The 18,442-nt window shown below is 42.0% G+C and overlaps 1 protein-coding gene across 7 annotated transcripts in view; it reads left to right on the forward strand.

Moving 5' to 3' along the window:
* The window catches only part of PHACTR4 (phosphatase and actin regulator 4), a 111,214-nt gene that overhangs the window by 19,216 nt on the left and 73,556 nt on the right, over nt 1-18,442 (forward strand). For 5 of the 7 annotated variants that reach the window (XM_082614523.1, XM_082614532.1, XM_082614524.1 and 2 more), the window contains one exon: nt 14,228-14,281. In XM_082614523.1, coding sequence (XP_082470649.1) covers nt 14,228-14,281 — 54 coding nt within the window. Of the gene's footprint in view, nt 1-13,773; nt 13,829-14,227; nt 14,282-18,442 lie in introns of those variants that run through there. The other 2 variants (XM_082614528.1, XM_082614533.1) reach the window with 2 other exon arrangements.

An 18,442-nucleotide genomic window follows, 5' to 3' on the forward strand; every position in this document is an offset into this window, starting at 1 on the left:
AAATTTATTTATTAAAAAAAAAACCACTTGGCAGTTTAGCTGGTGAAGAATCTTCTGAGACATATTAGACTAGTGGCTGTGCTTTTTTTGTTGCTTTAAATAATTCTAATTATCTTACAATTTTAGGTAGAGGAAACCTGTATTGATCAGGGCTTTTAACATACGAATCTCTTGCACGAGGGAATTCCTCAGCTCTTTGGTTTAGCAGAGTGTAAACCTCTTACAGATCTTAAATCAGTTAACATTCCTTGATTTAGGATCAGGCAACATCGCATATGGTTTAAATGCAAACTCAGAAGTCAGGCTGCCTGAATTAAAAAATCCTGGCTTCACTATTTATTAGGTAATTGACCTTGGATAAGCTACTTAACCTTCCATATACCCTAAGTTCATCTTAAAATGGGGATGGTAATATCTACCTTATGGTTATGTTGAAGATTAAGGTCATATAGCAGGCAAGTAGCCTATTTAAGGCCTGAGAGGTACCAGTTCAAGTACCTTTGACTTTTTTTTTTTTAGTTGACAAGTTTTCTTTACTTGTTTTTGTCAGTTTGACTTTTAAATGCTTTTTCTTGGTTTCCTCGTAGTTAGATAAACTATACTACTTTACTTTATTTCCCTTATTATTATTATTTTATTTTTTTAAAAATATTTATTTATTTATTTATTTTGGCTGTGCTGGGTCTTAGTTGCAGCACACAGGATCTTTAGTTGTGGCATGTGAGCTCTTAGTTGCGGCATGCATGCGCCATCTAGTTCCCCGACCAGGAATCAAACCCCAGCCCCCTGCATTGGGAACGTGGAGTCTTACCCGCTGGACCAACAGGGAAGTCCCGGAAAAAGGGTTTATAATGGACCCTGAGACTACATAATTTCCTCTAGCAGGGTATATACATTTTGAGAGATTGTTTGCTGTTCCGGTCAAGCCAGTGCTGGAAGCAAGAAGACAGTGAAACAACATTTTACAAATGCTAAATGAAAACACCTGTCAATTTTGAGTTGTATACCCACTAAAATCATATTTCAGAAATAAGTCTAGGGACTTCCCTGGTGGTCCAGTGGTTAAGAATCCACCTTCCGGGACTTCCCTGGTGGTGCAGTAGTTAAGAATCCGCCTGCCAATGCAGGGGACACGGGTTCGAGCCCTGGTCCAGGAAGATCCCACATGCCGCGGAGCAACTAAGCTCGTGCGCCACAACTACTGAGCCTGTGCTCTAGAGCCCGTGAGCCACAACTACTGAGCCCACGTGCCACAACTATGGAAGCCCACGCACCTAGAGTCCGTGCTCTGCAACAGGAGAAGCCACCGCAATGAGAAGCCCACTCACCACAACGCAGAGTAGCCCCCGCTCGCCGCAAGTAGAGAAAGTCTGCATGCAGCAATGAAGACCCAACACAGCCAAAAACAAATACATTAAAAAAAAAAAAATCCACCTTCCAATGCAGGGGACGTGGGTTCGATCCCTTGTCAGGGAACTAAGATCCCACATGCCGCAGGGCAACTAAACCTGCATGCCACAACTAGAGAGAAGCCGTGCACCGCAACTACTGAGCCTGCATGCCACAGCTAAAGAGAAGCCTGCCACGAAGAGCCTGCACACTGCAACGAAGACCCAGTGTGGTCAAAAAATAAAAAATAAATTTAAAAATTAAAAAAAAAAAAGAAAGTACTTTGGCTTTTATCCTGAGCTTTTGAGAGGGATCTGGACTGAGCATATGTATAGGTTTGGGCATCTTCTGCACATAGACGGTTATAGAAGCCATGAGAATATTTCTGTCTTGCACATGCATTCATTTAGATGGAGACGCAAAGTAGTCTCATTTTCTGCAAAGACTACACAGGATTCTTCAGCAAGATACCCTTCTGTTTGTGATTCTCTGAGGACAGGGGTGTGTTTGTTTGTTTTATTTTATCTTTGCCGGGTCTTAGTTGCGGCATGCGGACTCCTTAGTTGCGGCATGCATGCAGGATCTAGTTCCCCAACCAGGGATCAAACCTGGGTCCCCTGCATTGGGAGCATGGATTCTTACCCACTGGGCCACCAGGGAAGTCCCAGGGGTGTTTTTTGTTTGTTTGTTTGTTTTTTGTGGTACGCGGGCCTCTCACTGTTATGGCCTCTCCCGTTGTGGAGCACAGGCTCCGGACGCGCAGGCTCAGTGGCCATGGCTCACGGGCCCAGCCGCTCCGCGGCATGTGGGATCTTCCCAGACCGGGGCATGAACCCACGTCCCCTGCATCGGCAGGCAGACTCTCAACCACTGTGCCACCAGGGAAGCCCTGTTTGTTTTTTATTTATGTTCTTGGCTGTGTTGGGTCTTAGTTGCAGCATGTGGGATATCTTTTGTTGCGGCATGCGGGCTTCTCTCTAGTTGTGGTGCACGTGTTTCTCTCTAGTTGTGGTGTACAGGTTTTCTCACTCTAGTTGTGGCATGCAGGCTCCGTGGCGTGTGGGCTCTGTAGTTGTGGCGTGCAGGCTCCAGAGCGCGTGGGCTCTGTAGTTTGAGGCACGCGGACTCTCGTTGAGGTGCGTGAGCTCAGTGGTTGTGGCACACATGGGCTTAGTTGCCCTGTGGCATGTGGAATCTTAGTTCCCCTACCAGGGATCAAACCAGTGTTCCCTGCATTGGAAGGCGGATTCTTTACCACTAGACCCCCAGGGACGTCCCCACAGGGGTGTTTTAATTGAAACTTTACATCAGCTAACCCAGGATCATCATCCCTATTATCTAGTGATAATGTGATTAACAGTTGAGGTACTACTGATTCTCCCTTCTCAATCTGCCTGTAAATCCTGTTACTTTCATTAACCATTTCAGATTTTCAATTTTTCATTATTATTGCCATTTCACTTGTTTATCAGATATTTATCCAGTGCCAAGTACATATGAAAAAAAAGTGCAAACCTCACATCTGTTGGCATGAGAGGTTGGATGGAGCTTTGTTTACACAAATGAACACACTGTATTGAGGTTTCTAATGACTGTTGCCCATATTAGTGACATATTTTCTAATTTCTTTTGTACTTGTTCTTAGAAGGTTAACGCTCTACTAATTTGACTTCCCAGCTAGTTTTAGTGGTTGCTCTGGGGATTACAATTCACATTTTACCTTAAAACAATCTAGTTTAGATTAATGCCAACTTAATTTCAGTAGTGTACAAAAAAATTTCTCCAGTGTAACTTGGCTCCTTCTCCCCTTCTTGGTGCTTTATTCTCATATAAATTATATATTTATATATTACAAGCCCATTAACATGGTTTTATAGGTATTGCTTTATGCATTGTTTTTTAAATTAGATAGGAGAAGAAATAAAAATACATTTATACTGTCTTCTTCTTTTGGGAGGGGTGTGCCAGCTGGCATGTGGGATCTTAGTTCCCTAACCAGGGATTGAACCTCTGCCCCCTAAAGTGGAAGCACAGAGTTTTAACTGCTGGACCACCAGGGAAGTCCCTATACTGTCTTCTTTATTTTTATATTTATCTATGTAGTTACCTTACTGGTACTCTGTTTCTTCCTGTGGATTCTAGTTACTGTCTGGTTTCTCTTTATGTCAGCATAAATATAGTCTCCCTTTAGTATTTCTTGTAGGCATGTCTGCTAGTAAAGAATGCTTTAAGTTTTTGTTCATCTGGGAATGTCATAATTTCTCCTTTGTTTTAGAAGCATAGTTTTGCTGGATATAGAATTCTCAGTTGACAGTCTTTCTCTTTCAGCACTTGAACATAAGTGTGGATCACTTTGTGTTTATCCCACATAGACTTTATTTAGTTTCTTGGATGCGTTTTTTATCATATTTGGGCACTTATTGGCCATTATTTCTTCATCGTCCCATTTGCTTGTTTGTGTGCTTGGTGGTTTGTATACTTGATAATTTGTTCTCTGAGGCTCTGTTCATTTTTCTTCATGCTTTTTTCTTTCTGTTTCTCATATTGGATAATCTCAATTAACCTATCTTAGAGTTTGCTGATTCTTCTGCCTGCTCAAATCTGCTGTTGAGCCTGTCTAGAAAAATCTGTTTCTTTCTTTTTTAAATATAATTTCTGTCTCTGTTGAGATTCTCTATTTAATGAGGCATCATTCTCATACTTTAACTTTTTTTTAATTTATTTTAATTTATTTTTGGCCACATTGAGTGTTGCTGCACGTGGGCTATCTCTAGTTGTGGCGGATTCTTCACCACTGTGCCACCAGTGAAGTCCCTCATGCTTTAATTCTTTAGGCATGGTTCCCTTTAGTTCTTTGAATTTTTGCTTGTGTGTTCTTAGTTCCCAGACCAGGGATCAAACCTGGGCCCTCTGCAGTGAAAGTGCAGAGTCCTAACCACTGGACCGCCAGGGAATTCCCTTCTTTGTAATATTTATAATAGCTTATTTAAAGTCTTTGTCTAGGGCTTCGCTGGTGGTGCAGTGGTTAAGAATCCGCCTGCCAATGCAGGGGACATGGGGTCGAGCCCTGGTCCGGGAAGATCCCACATGCTGTGGAGCAACTAAGCCCGTGTGCCACAACTACTGAGCCCGCATGCCACAACTACTGAAGCCAATGCTCCTAGAGCCCGTGCTCCGCAACAAGAGAAGCCACCACAATGAGAAGCCCACACACCACAACGAAGAGTTGCCCCCGCTCGCCGCAACTAGAGAAAGCCCACACACAGCAACAAAGACCCCAACGCAGCCAAAAAAAAAAAATTAATTAAATAAATTTATTTTTTTAAAAAAGTCTTTGTCTGTTAAATCCAACATCTAGGCTTCCTCAGATACAGTTTTATTGATTGCTTTCTTCCTCCTATATATGCACCATACTTTCCTGTTGGTGTGTCTCATTTTTGTATTGAAAAGTGAGCATTTAAAATAAGGTGGCGGGACTTCCCTGGTGGTCCAGTGGTGAGGAACCTGCCTTACAGTGAAGGGGACGCAGGTTCGATCTCTGGTCCAGGAACTAAGATCCCACATGCCGTGGGGCAACTGAGCCTGTGTGCCATGGCTACTGAGCTCACACGCCTCAACTAGAGAGCCTGCGTGCTGCAAACTAAAGAACCCACACGCTCTGGAACCTACACGCCACAACTAGAGAGAAGCCCGCGCACCACAACGAAAAATCCCACGTGCCGCAACTAAGACCCGACACAGCCAAAAATAAATAAAATAAAATAAATAAAATGATAAATAAATCTTTAAAAAAATAAAAATAAAATAATGTAATGTGGCAAGTCTGCAAATCAGATTCCCCTCCTTCCTGTGGGTTTCTCATTGCTGTTTGTTGAGTGACTTCCCTGGACTAAACCTGTAGAGCCTGTATTCTTTGTTTTGTGCAGACGTTGAAGTGTCTGCTTGGTTGACTTAGTGGTTAGCTAGTGATTAGACAGAAATTTCCTTAAACGCCTTGAACCAGTAAGTTTTCTAGCCTTTGCCAAGGGTACTCTGTGTATATTGCAGTATGCCATCAATGTTCCTGCAGGCAATTTACAACTTTGCCTTAGCCATCGCTTTCTGCTTGCACAGAACCTCAAGGCCAGCCAGAGGTGAGAGATTAGGGCCTTCTTAAGCCTTCCCTGAGTCCATAAATGCATGTGTCCTTCTAGATATCCAGGAATATGTCAGCTTTCCAAAGCCCCTTATAGACGTCTCATTCCTGAACATTCACATTTTTTGGTCAGTGTCCTGTTAGCCCTAACTGGTATCATCACTGCCTTAGGCAGTTGGGATGTTAAACAGTTGCCAGTGATTATTTTTGAAAAATGTGCTAAGGATAAGGTTGTTCACACAAAACAAGCTCTGAGTCGGGTCAAATAAAGTAACTCTGAGAATGGAACTTCTTGGTGCTATCAGATCAGATAGTAACAGTTCTCTGGGGATGGGGCTTTTGGGGAGCTCCAAATTTGTTCTGCCCCCTCCAGTGGTTGCTAGGCTGCTGGTTTTAATAACTAATGTTGTGAGGCTCTTGGTTTTCAAGGCTGCCAGAAAGCTAGGGGAGGAGAGGGAGATGGGAATCAGGCAAGTTAAAATGCCATAAAACTCACTGTACTTACCAAGATTCAGGCATTTTCTCTTTTTTTTTTAAATTGTAGTAAAATATACATAATATAAAGTTTACCATTTTAACATTTTAATGGTACAGTTCAGTGCCATTAAATACATTCACATTGTTGTGCAGCTGTTACTACCATCCATTTACAGAACTTTTTCATCTTCCCAAACTGAAACTCTACCCATTAAACAGCTCCTCCCCCCACCCCTGGCAACCGCCATCCAACTCTCTGCCTCTATGAATTTGGCTAGTCTGGGTACTTCATGGAAGTGCAATCATACAATATTTATCCTTTTGTGTCTGGCTTATTTCAGTTAGCATAATCATCCATGTTGTAGTATATGTTAGAATTTCATTCCTTATTAAGGCTGAATAATACATACCACATTTTATTTACCTATTCACCCACTGATGGATATTTGGATTGTTTCCACCTTTTGGCTATTGTCAATAATGATGACATAGGTGTACAAATATCTGTTTGATTTCCTGCTTTCGATTCTTTGGGGTATATACCCAGGAGTAGACTTGCTGAATCATGTGGTAATTGTTTTTAATTTAAATTTTTTTGAGGAAGTACCATTCTGTTTTCCCAGCAGCTGCATCATTTTATATTCTCACCACTAATGCACAAGTGTTATAATTTCTCCACATCCTCCTAACACTTGTTATTTTCTGTCTTTAATTTGGATAATGTCAAGTTTATCTATTTTTTTCTTTTGGTGTCATAACTAAGAAACCATTGCCTAATCCAAGGTCATAAATTTATGCCTATGTTTTCTTTTAAGAGCTTTCTAGTTTTAGCTCCTACATTTAGGTCTTTTATCTATTTTGAGTTAGTTTTTTCAAAGTACCTTTTAAATTAAATTTTATTTACTTTATTTTTTGGCCACGCCGTGCAGCATGTGGGATCTTAGTTCCCTAACCAGGGATCAGACCCATGCCCCCTGTAGTGGAAGTGTGGAGTCTTAACCACTGGACCACCAGGGAAGTCCTATTTTGAGTTAATTTTTGTATTTTCTATTTCATTAATTTCCACTCTAATCCTTATTATTTCCTTCCTTTTGATTTATTTTGTTTTTCTTCTATTATCTTATAGTAAACTATTGTGTTGTTGATTTCAGATCTTTCTTCTTTTTTAATGTAGTATTTACAGCTATAAATTTCCCTCTAAGCACTGCTTTAGCTGCATCCCATAAATTTTGGTATTTTGCATCTTCATTTTCATTCGTCTCACCTACTTCTTTATATATGTTGAGAGGGTAGCTGGAGGACCTCTCTTCCTGGGGAATACTTAGAAGAGGAAGATTAGTACTTTGTCTCCTGCTGCTGCAACTGGTCTCAGGGTTACAACTAATAATTGTTACCTTTTTCCACTCTCCATTTCAGATTCCCCTTGCCCTCAGCTACCATCTCTGCCAGTCTCAATGGCTTTACTTAGTGGTATGACCCAAACCCTCATTCCTGAGGGATCTGAACCACTGGTTACCATGCTTTTCTCAGGTTAGAGTTTCCAACTTGTCTGTTTACTGTACTGTCAGAATTGGGAAAGGGAATACCAGTAGGCACCAAAGTGGATCATCTGAATTTTAAATATATTTTCATTGTGGTGTGGAATAACAACCGTCTTTCTGATAATGAGGATTAGTTACCCCTACCAAGATGATAGTTCCTCTTCTTGCCTGATGACCCCTGGATACGAGGACTCCACAATGCCCAGGTGACAGCTATAGCTTATAGCCTCTTGGGACTCTTGTCTCCTGTGGAAGTGTTCCTTTTTTGGTGACCAAGATCTTTAACTCTGCAGGACCCAGAGTTGCAGAGATAGGAAACAAAAATTCCCCAGGTGGGTCTTTGGGATTGATAATAAACAGGGTATGCTATTTCTACCCCCCCTCCCCACCCCATTTCTCACATCCATGTATTTTTCCTGTTTTGAAGACGAGTAGCATATAAAGGTCTTTGATTTGGTGTATATATTGCACCCTGGAAGATGGTACTCTTTTGTCATAAAATATGTCATTGAGTTGGTGCTTCAGCTGTGCCTTCATCAGGCCATTCCAGTGCTCTTTTAGGTTAGCAGCTTCTAGATGTTGTTGTATATATACCACCAGTAGATCCCATGGTCCTGGGCCCTCTCTTGCACTTACTTTACTACAGAGTGGGTCCCTTGTCATGAAATGATGTTATGTGGGATGATGCTTACTGGTAGATTAAACATTTCCTTAACTCTCATGTACTGTTCACTGCAGCCCTGAGGGCAGAAAAGGCAAACGTACAGCCAGAATATGTCCCTATTTCTTTTTTTTTTTAATTAATTAATTTATTTGGCTGCTCCAGGTCTTAGTTACAGCATGCAGGATCTTTGTTGCAGCATGAGGGATCTAGTTCCCTGACCAGGGATCAAACCCAGGCCCTCTGCATTGGGAACATGGAGTCTTAACAGCTGGACCACCAGGGAAGTCCCCGTTTCTTTCAGAATAAATTGTTCACCTTTTCAGGGTAGAAGGGGCCAAATACAGTCAACTTGCCATCCAAAGGCTGGTTGGTTTCCTTGAAAGATGTCATGCTGGAAGCTTTGTGTTTGTCTCTGTTGCTGGCCATTCGGGCTTTTGGTGGCATCAGTAGCTAGAGCATACTTGGTAAGTAGGACTTCATACTGTTGTCTATGCATAGAGTATATCTCTGCCACATGACCACCTTCTTTCAGGTGCTCATTTTTCTAGCACTGGGGAGGCCATGACAAAAGATGGCTGATGTAAACTGGTTGAGTCATTGTCTACTTGGTTGTTTTGTGCTTCTTTCATGGTAGATGTTCTCTGATGACTGTTAACATGTGATATGAAGATCTTGAAATGTGTCTATTCTTGTATCCTCCCACGTGCCTCTACCTTAAGACCTCCTTCCCCTAATTTTCTTTTTTTTTTCCCCCTAATTTTCTAATCGTTCTCCTTTTATGCCCCCTGACCAGCACATCAGGACATTTACCTGTGAGTCCACATATATTTTAACCTCAAACCAATTCTTTGTCTACACAAAGTAGACAGTCTGCCTAAAGCTCTGCCCATTGGGCACTGTCCTTCAGTGCCACCCCTGAGTGAGGCTGTAGTGCAACCACTGTCCATTTTTGACTTGGACCCAGTTACAGCCATCTGTGAAGAAGGTGAGGGTTTTTCCTTTGTCAGCTGGCTGTGAGGGCCCCCCCAGTACGGCCAAAGGTGTATGCTAATGAAGGGGCACTCTGCAACAATGGTAGATGATATGAGGGTTTGGGCTATCTGCTCATGCTCGTGACTTCTGGTCCTACTTGTGCTAGATACTGGATGTATCACCTTCATCTTAATGCTGAATTATTGCTGGGTCCACCCAACCCTATGACTTGATATGTCTCATAGAACCTAGGTCATGGTGGGTGATTCTGGATAAATGGTCACTTGGTGTCACACCATCAGGTGTTCTATATCTGCTAGGACCCAGTAGCATGCCAGGATGTTTTGCAAAAGGCAAGCAATTTTCCACTGAAAATGGAATGGCCTTGCTCCAGATCCCAGGGGTCTGCATAGTGATTCTCCCACTGGGGCTTGCCATAATACCATAGCATTTGCCAGATTGTATGCCTCACCATCCAGACCTGCAGAGTCCTTTACTGTTCTGGAAACTGGTAACTTTTTGTGTCACCTGATATAAAAGCCAGAGCAGTATTCTTGGGTGTCATGCTTCCCTCTTAATGGTGGGAGGTGCAAGATGCAGTTGGTTACTTGGATGCCTTTACTTGAATGGCATGTTTTATCAAGCCCCTGACTACTGAGCCTATAAAAATTTTACTGATGAATGGGTGCCTGAATCTCTGTAGCATTTATCTTTCACCCTCTGGAGTCCATGTGTTCTGTCAAGGCCTTCAGTGTGCTATCCACCTCCTGTTCGTCTGGCCCAATTAGCATGATGTTATTCATATAGTAGGTCAGTGTGATATTCTACAAGAAGTCTGTATTATCATAGGACTATATTACATGAGACAGTGGCAAACGTGACATGGTCCTGTAAAAGTATGCTATAATCCATTCCATGTGAATTGTTTCTGATCCTACTTTCTTGAAGGGGTAAGAGAAAAAGAACTTATTCCTTCGATCTTTGACTGTGTACTATGCTCCTAGGGCTCTGTTAATTGGCTCTAGCAAAGATACCACATCTGGCATGGCAGCTGCTGTTGTGGCTACTATTAGATTGAGTTTGTGGTTATCTACCTTCCTCCAGGATTTATCTGGTTTCTGCCGGGACTACACTGGTAAATCCTGCATCCTCTGGGGGTGTAGCACTAATTTCTGCCATCTCCCCTCCCTTGCCCCCAGAATACAATATTGTTTTCTTTTGTGTTTATTATCTTGGAAGGTGGGATGGGGCACCCACCTTTAGAGGCTTCCTTCCACTTGGCCTTCCCCAGTATAACTCCTATCCCATAGGCCAAGGACTCACTAACTTCCAGGTATGTCTATTTCAATTATACATTCAGGGTCCAGGGAAATGACCACCAGGATGGTTCACACATCCAGTGGGCCCATCGTGAACTGGATCTTGGCCAGGGCTCAGTTTATTTCCTGGTCCTCATAAGTCCATGATTATACTTCCAGACTCCAGGTGTCAATGTCAACCTGTCCTTAAAATGTTAGCATTCCCGTTTACACAGTTTACAGTTACCTGAGTAAATGACCGTAGACAGAGCTGACTACATAATTTGCATGCTGAATACACCTGGATTGAGAGTGGGCGAGAGAAATTGCCCACCAAAAGTACGTGGCACTCCTAGCCCAGGCAGGGAAAAAGGATGGCCAGGTGGGACCAGAGGGAGTGGCCAAGAGGCTGCTCCTGGGAAGACAGGAAGAGGTAGACTGTGTGTGAGCTGAGGCTTCAAGCCCCCAGCACATGCTTCATTTTCCCCCTCAGATTTCACTTATGGAGCAGAAATTCATAGATAAAATTATTAAGAATTTTAAGACAGTGACTGCAGAGCATTAAACTTCAAGTGCAGGGACCTTCTGAGTATGGAGTCCATGAGACCTATAGTATATGGGTCTCTTAGGCCATAGATTTCTCAGGGAATTGTTATACTTGCTTTGGTGTTGCAGGTTCTTTTCTCTTGGGTACCTGGCCTCCTTCAGTCAAAGGGGTCGGGATCTGAAACTGGCTCAGGTTCAGACACTGGACATGGATTCTGATATTTTTTTATTGAGGGGACTGACCTCAGCATCCAGATCTTCCATCCCTGATTTCTTTTGATGTTACAGATAGAGAAGTGCTCTTATTAGCTGCTTGTCTATTTTGCTTCATAAATACACCATGCTTTATTAACTATCTCTACAAATCTGTGAGTCGGATTCCTTTGACTGCCACTCTGACTTTGCTGATCTTTATAGTAAGTGTCTCCATCTGGCTTCAATCATTAAGTACCATGGCCTGGTCTCCTTTGTTTTAGGGTCCTATCATCACCGTTGCTATCAGTGGCATTAGTTTTTTTTTTTGTTTTATAAATCTTTTGTTGTTGCTGTTGTGTTGGGTCTTCGTTGCTGCGCGCGGGCTTTCTCCAGTTGCGGCGAGCGGGGGCTGCTCTTTGTTACGGTGCGCTGGCTTCTCATTGCGGTGGCTTCTCTCGTTGCGGAGCATGGGCTCTAGGCGCACGGGCTTCACTAGTTGTGGCACGCGGGCTCAGTAGTTGTGGCTCGGGGGCTACAGAGCACAGGCTCAGTAGTTGTGGCACACGGGCTTAGTTGCTCTGTGGCATGTGGGATCTTCCCAGACCAGGGATTGAAGCCGTGTCCCCTGCATGGGCAGGCGGATTCTTTTTTTTTTTTTTTTTTGCGGTACGTGGGCCTCTCACCGCTGTGGCCTCTCCCGTTGCGGAGCACAGGCTCCCGATGCGCAGGCTCAGCGGCCATGGCTCACGGGCCCAGCCACTCCGTGGCATGTGGGATCTTCCCGGACCGGGGCACGAACCCGTGTCCCCTGCATTGGCAGGCGGACTCTCAACCACTGCGCCACCAGGGAAGCCCTGGGCAGGCGGATTCTTAATCACTGCACCACCAGGGAAGTCCCAGTGGCATTAGTTTTATAACAAATTCTCTATGGAGAAGAGCTTTTAAACTCTTAATGATGCTGGTGCCCCTCTCACCAGCACATTCCTTATAGTATCCTCCCAGCCATTTCAAGGAACATAATACTTTTTTCTGACCACTTCAGCAAGCCAGCTTCACTAAGTGAGCCTTTTAATCCCTTCCTCCCCTGTCTGCCACTGCAGTTTTGTCTGCCATTGCTACTTATCATGGGCCGTGACTTTTCCAGCTTTTAGGAACCATCCTAGTGATAAGTTCATACCATATTCTGAGGTTTTTGCCAGGGTGTTAAATCCTGTATCTTCGGAGAGTAATCAATATGTTATGTTCTGGTTGTGATGTTCAAGCACCCTCAGAATTCGCATTTGCTCTCACTTAGCCCCTGCCAGTACATGCTGGCTAAGTCTTGCAGCTCCCTTGGGTTATAATTCCTTTGTGACCTTATCAGGCACAAAATATCTGGGCTGGGTTATGGCTTGACCTACTACAAGTTAGGAGGCATGGAGGTGGCAGATCCAGAGGGGACATTGTTTACCGAGCAGGGTGGGGAGGCCTCTGCATTATCTTCAAGTGCGGGAAGAGTGCTAGCTCTTACAGAGATGGTGGGCCACTTTCGCAGTTTCAAGGGCGCTATCATATCGCATTCAAGATATTGGAGGGGCATCAACTCAGTTGTCTCCATCTCATGTATTAGGGTCTCATTCTTTACCAGTCAGGGTCCTGACGTAGCATACCTCCCTTGGCTGAGAGTTAACCTTCCTTGGTGCTCGGCTACTCTGTTGATTAACTCTTGGGCCTGGTCTCCAGCTTTTTCTCTCCTCCTGCTGCCACAGAAAAGAGCCTCTTTATAAATTACTAGGAGGCCCTGGGGCGTTCATATTTGACATTCTTCTTTTTAATTACTTATTGATACTTACTTACTTATTTGTTTAGGCTGCGCCACACGGCTTGTGGGATTTTAGTTCCCAACCAGGGATTGAACCCCAGCCCTTGGCAGTGAAAGCATGGAGTCCTGACCGCTGGACTGCCAGGGAATTCCCCATATTTGACTTTCAGTTGACGGTTAATCACTCTTAGCTTTTTGTTATCTTCTTCTAGAGCATCAGTTAAGTTTAGTAATAGCCTTTCAATTCCATTGTCATTATAGTTATCTCCCCCTTACTCTTCAAGTGCCTCATAAGTCCAATCAACTAGAGCATTCTGTCCATAGATAGATCATCATTATTCACCACTAGTGAAAGTTTAAGAATTGTACCAGCACCTTGTGCCAGGGATTATCTGGTTACCTGCCACCACCAGTGGGGTCCTCAGTGCCATCTAGTCTGTGAGCGATTCAACTCCAAAGCCCCTTCACAGTCCTAATTTTCTCAGATCACTGCCAGCCCTAACTGTTAGTAGGTTATATTCTCTGAAAAGCAGACTCTGAATTGGAGTTTAGTATTCAAATTGTTAACTAAGGAGTGCCCTTGGGATCAAAACTATGAAAGAGGTAAAAAAGCAAGATTGGGCAGATTCAATCCTTGTTTTGATTAAGGGTGAGGGAGGTTGAATATCTATACTTATTCAACTTTTTTCAAAATTTTTTTTTATTCTAATACTTGAGCATTCTTAACTTACTGAACTACTTTCTACTTTCCTCAGGCAAAACCAATTCCTTCATTCTATGATATCCTCATATGCTTTCCCAGATGTCTATGTGAGTTTTGTTTGTTTGGGGTTTTTTTGCATAAAAATTTGGCTTTTTGCTGCTCTCTCTCCTTCCCTCCCTTCTTCCCTCTCCCCTTCCCCACCCCTCCCTTTTTCCCTTTGTCCCCCCTCCCTAAAAAATAAAAAAAAATTTTTTTAACTTGCCTTTTTCCTTACACTCCAGTAAATTCAAGATGGAAATTGGAAAGGGATCTTACTGTATCTGTACCTCAGCCCCCTTAAAATAAATCCCAGTTGGCAATGTTCTCACTTAATAAGTTGTACATTTCTATAATGTTCTAGTTTTAAACTATAATCAGTGTTACTGAATTGGGTTTATTTTTTAAGAAATATAAAAGATGATGGATTTTATGTTTTAAGTATATCATTTACTTTTTTCTCTTTTTAGAAACTATATACCACCTCCCTAAACTGGTTAATAGTGGCATGGAAGATCCATTTGGTGAGTATCACCTACATTTTTCTTAGTAAATGATATTTGTGTTTTATCCTTACCTCCATTAAAGCTTTGAGAATAAATTGATTTTTTTCATGTTTAGTGTGCTAAGCTCTCTAGTTTATCAGTTCTCAAACTTTTTGGCCTCAGGATCCCTTTATACTCTTAAGTATAATTGAGGGCCCCAAAGAGCTTTGTTTGTATGATTTATATCTATTGATATTTACTATATTACAAATTAAAAGAGACATTTAAAAATATTAATTCATTTCAAAATAACATTAATAAGCCCATTATATGTTACATAAATAAAATTTTTTAATGAAAAATAACTCTCCAAATAAAAAAGAGTAACAAGAAGAGTGGCATTGCTTTACATTTTGCAAATCTCTTTAATGTCTGGTTTAATAGAAGACAGCTGGATTCACATATCTGCTTCTGCATTTAATCTGTTTTGTTATCACATACCCTGCAGACTCTGGAGAATTGACTGTTTGGAGCTAATGAGAGTGAAAAGGCAAATAACACTTTTGTAATATAAAAAGTAATTCTGACATTGCTATGAGGCATCTCTAGTAGTTCCTAGACCACACTTTGAAACCTAATGCTCTAGAATGTTAGTTACTTCAAATGCAGCAAAGAACCAGTTGGCAAGTTAAAATAATAAGTTTTAAATTCTGTAACGACATGGTTAAGGGAGTATAAATCTAGACACACAAAGGTTTGGTATCTAACTTTTTGACTAAAAAGTCAGTCACTGTGTATTGAACTCTGTTTTCCTGTTGACTGCAATTTCAAAGAGAGATAAGGTCTGAGATAGTTAGTAGGCCATTTTGAACACTTGTGCCTTGTGGTGTTTATTGAAGCTTTATGAAAACTATTGATGTTTCTTTAGTATCCATAGGGTTATATCCGTGCTTTAAAAAGTTTCTCTGTAGGAGAGAAATGGTATTTCTACCATCTTTTAAAATTCTCTAAGATGAGACATCTTAGCTGCTTTCCAGACTTTTATTTTATTTTTTATCATTGTGTTCTGAATCCACAGCATATTATTTATTTATTTATTTATTTATTTATTTATTTATTTATTTATTTATTTTTGGTTGCGTTGGGTCTTCATTGCTGCGCACAGGCTTTCTCTAGTTGCGGCGAGTGGGGGCTAGTTGCAGTGCATAGGCTTCTCATTGCAGTGGCTTCTCTTGTTGCGCAGCATAGGCTCTAGGCACGCGGGCTTCAGTAGTTGTGGCTCACGGGCTCTAGAGCGCAGGCTCAGTAGTCATGGCGCACGGGCTTAGTTGCTCCACGGCATGTGGGATCTTCCCAGGCCAGGGATTGAACCCGTGTCCCCTGCACTGGCAGGTGGATTCCTAACCACTGCACCACCAGGGAATTCCCCAGGCTTTTAAACTATTAAGCCACTCCCCTTGCCTACATGTTATTGGAAGTACTTTAAAAAATTTGTCATGTGGTCATCTAGAAAGCCCTTTGGGGGAAAACTTAACAATTCCAGTGTCATTGCCATACAGCTTCATTAGAATTGTTGAACCACAGCTAAAACAAGCCTTCTATTACTTTTTAGTTCCCCCCGATACCATTTAGAATTTTAAAAGTAAAGGTGGTAGTGTAAAAACTTAAGAAGGAGCCTTTCCATTATCTTAGGTTGCAGCAAACTTCGTAGTTTTTCAGGTTTAACACGTTGTATGTCCTTAAATTTACATTAATCACTATGCTAATGAGTGTATGTAAAACATTCTTGTACATTGATGCATATTGTACCTCCCACAATTAAAAGTGTAACAGCCAAAAAAAAAAAAAAAACCCCCACATATTATACACTTGGAGACTAGTTAGGACGTACTTCCCACTTTATATGCATCAGCAAAAAAAAAGCAACCAGAGAAAGTTTTCCTTGCTAGAGGCAGGTTTTGTTTTTTGTTTTTTGTTTTTTTAAAGGATAGATAGGTACTTTTATTTTATTTATTTATTTAGTTATTTATTTATTATTATTATTTTTGGCCGCGGTGGGTCTTCATTGCTGCGTGCGGGCTTTCTCTAGTTATGGTGAGCTGCGGGGGCGGGGGGGTGCTACTCTTCGTTGCAGTGCGCTGGGCTTCTCATTGTGGTGGCTTCTCTTGTGGAGCAAGGGCTCCAGGCACGTGGGCTTCAGTAGTTGTGGTGCATGGGCTTAGTTGCTCCGCGGCATGTGGGATCTTCCCGGACCAGGGATCGAAGTCGTGTCCCCTGCATTGACGGGTGGATTCTTAACCACTGCGCCACCAGGGAAGTCCCAAGAGGCAGGTTTTTTTTTTCTTTTGCGGTATGCTGGCCTCTCACTGCTCTGGCCTCTCCCGTTGCGGAGCACAGGCTCCGGACGCGCAGGCTCACGGGCCCAGCCGCTCCCGCTGCATGTGGGATCTTCCTGGACCTGGGCACGAACCCACGTCCCCTGCATCGGCAGGTGGACTCTCAACCACTGCGCCACCAGGGAAGCCCAAGAGGCAGGTTTTGATTCGAGCATTTTGTGCTTCTTCACCAAATGGGAAAAGTCTGAATCTCATTTTATGGCAGTGTAGCTTGAAGTAGTAGTGTAAAAAAGGTTCCAAGTTTATATCCTACTCACGCACAGTTACTGTAGATGACTGAAATTAGGCTCTTTAGGCACCTGGTACAAGTAAGTAATCATATAGCTCAGATTAATAGCTTGTTGTCTTGCTTTGAAAAGACTGTTGTTGAAAACCTTGCCAGATCAGAATTTCTTCTCTGATTTTAATGACCCTAAATGGCTTTAGGAGTTTAGCTTTTTTCACCCTGTAGTGTACATTGCATCTAGCTCATCAGTGAAATCCTTATTTTGACCACTAGAGGGCAGTCAGTACTTTATTCATAAATATGCAGTTTCTTTACAAATGAATTCTTAAGGGCGTTATTTATGAACAATTTGGTGAATCGAGTTGATATAGTTGCCTGGTGACAAATCCTAAAGAACATGTCCATATGATAAACTAGCATAATGTACGACAACTCCAAAGGCTTTTATGGGAAACATTTTTTTTCCACTGAGTGACCTCCTTACCTCACCTAACTTAAACATAACTTAAATGGAATTTAATCTAATTAATTAAGCTTATTATTAAGCTAATTAAATTCAACTTAAATTAAATTTAAATATAATTTAAATTTACTAGAGAATACCAAAGGGAAAGTTGCTATGGAAGTTATAGTTGGCTAGTAGTCAGTTGAAATATAAATTAATATGTGCTTTTGATCACTAATATGAGAAAAGGTTTGTCTTCTGTGCTAGTGAGAGGATTTTTTCCGCTTATACTTTTATTTATTTATTTTTTTGGGGGGTGCTGCATTGGGTCTTTGTTGCTGTGCGCGGGCTTTCTCTAGTTGCTGTGAGCGGGGCTGCTCTTCATTGCATTGCGCAGGCTTCTCATTGCAGTGGCTTCTCTTGTTGTGGAGCACGGGCTCTAGGCGCGTGGGCTTCAGTAGTTGCAGCACGGCGGGCTCAGTAGTTGTGGCTCTTGAGCTCTAGAGCGCAGGCTCAGTAGTTGTGGCGCACAGGCTTAGTTGCTCCGCGGCATGTGGGATCTTCCTGGACCAGGGCTCAAACCCATGTCCTCTGCACTGGCAGGCAGATTCTTAACCACTGCGCCACCAGGGAAGCCCTTACACTTTATTATTTTTTTAAATTTAATTTGGTTATATTCCCTGTGTTGTACAATATATCCTTGTAGCTTATTTTATGCATAATAGTTTATAGGGTTTTTTTTTAATTGCTCACAAAACATACATATGATAAGAATCTGGTTTATTGAGTTATGGTCCACTCAGTGCCATTTGACAAGGAAAAGAATTCTGAATGTAAAATGAATTTGTTTCTAAGATGATGGAGCCCCTGGAAGATGGTTGAGAATTTTGTTACAGTTAGGTTAACTAACAGTTATGTAGATACATTGGAAAAGAATTATTTGTTGCATTCTGAAAATTAAAGTGAGAGATTTTTACCCATCACATTCTAGTGGGACAGACCTAAGGCCTCTAGGACCTTTCTTACATGGACAGATGTTTACACATTTTATTATATAATATTTTAAAATCACATTTGTTAATGCCACCACTGATCTCATCAGAAAAGTCTTTAAATATTGGGAAGTTGGCAGG

The sequence above is a fragment of the Mesoplodon mirus genome (assembly GCF_964341445.2).
Source record: "Mesoplodon mirus genome assembly, chromosome: 3".
In the NCBI taxonomy this organism is placed as follows: domain Eukaryota; kingdom Metazoa; phylum Chordata; class Mammalia; order Artiodactyla; family Ziphiidae; genus Mesoplodon; species Mesoplodon mirus.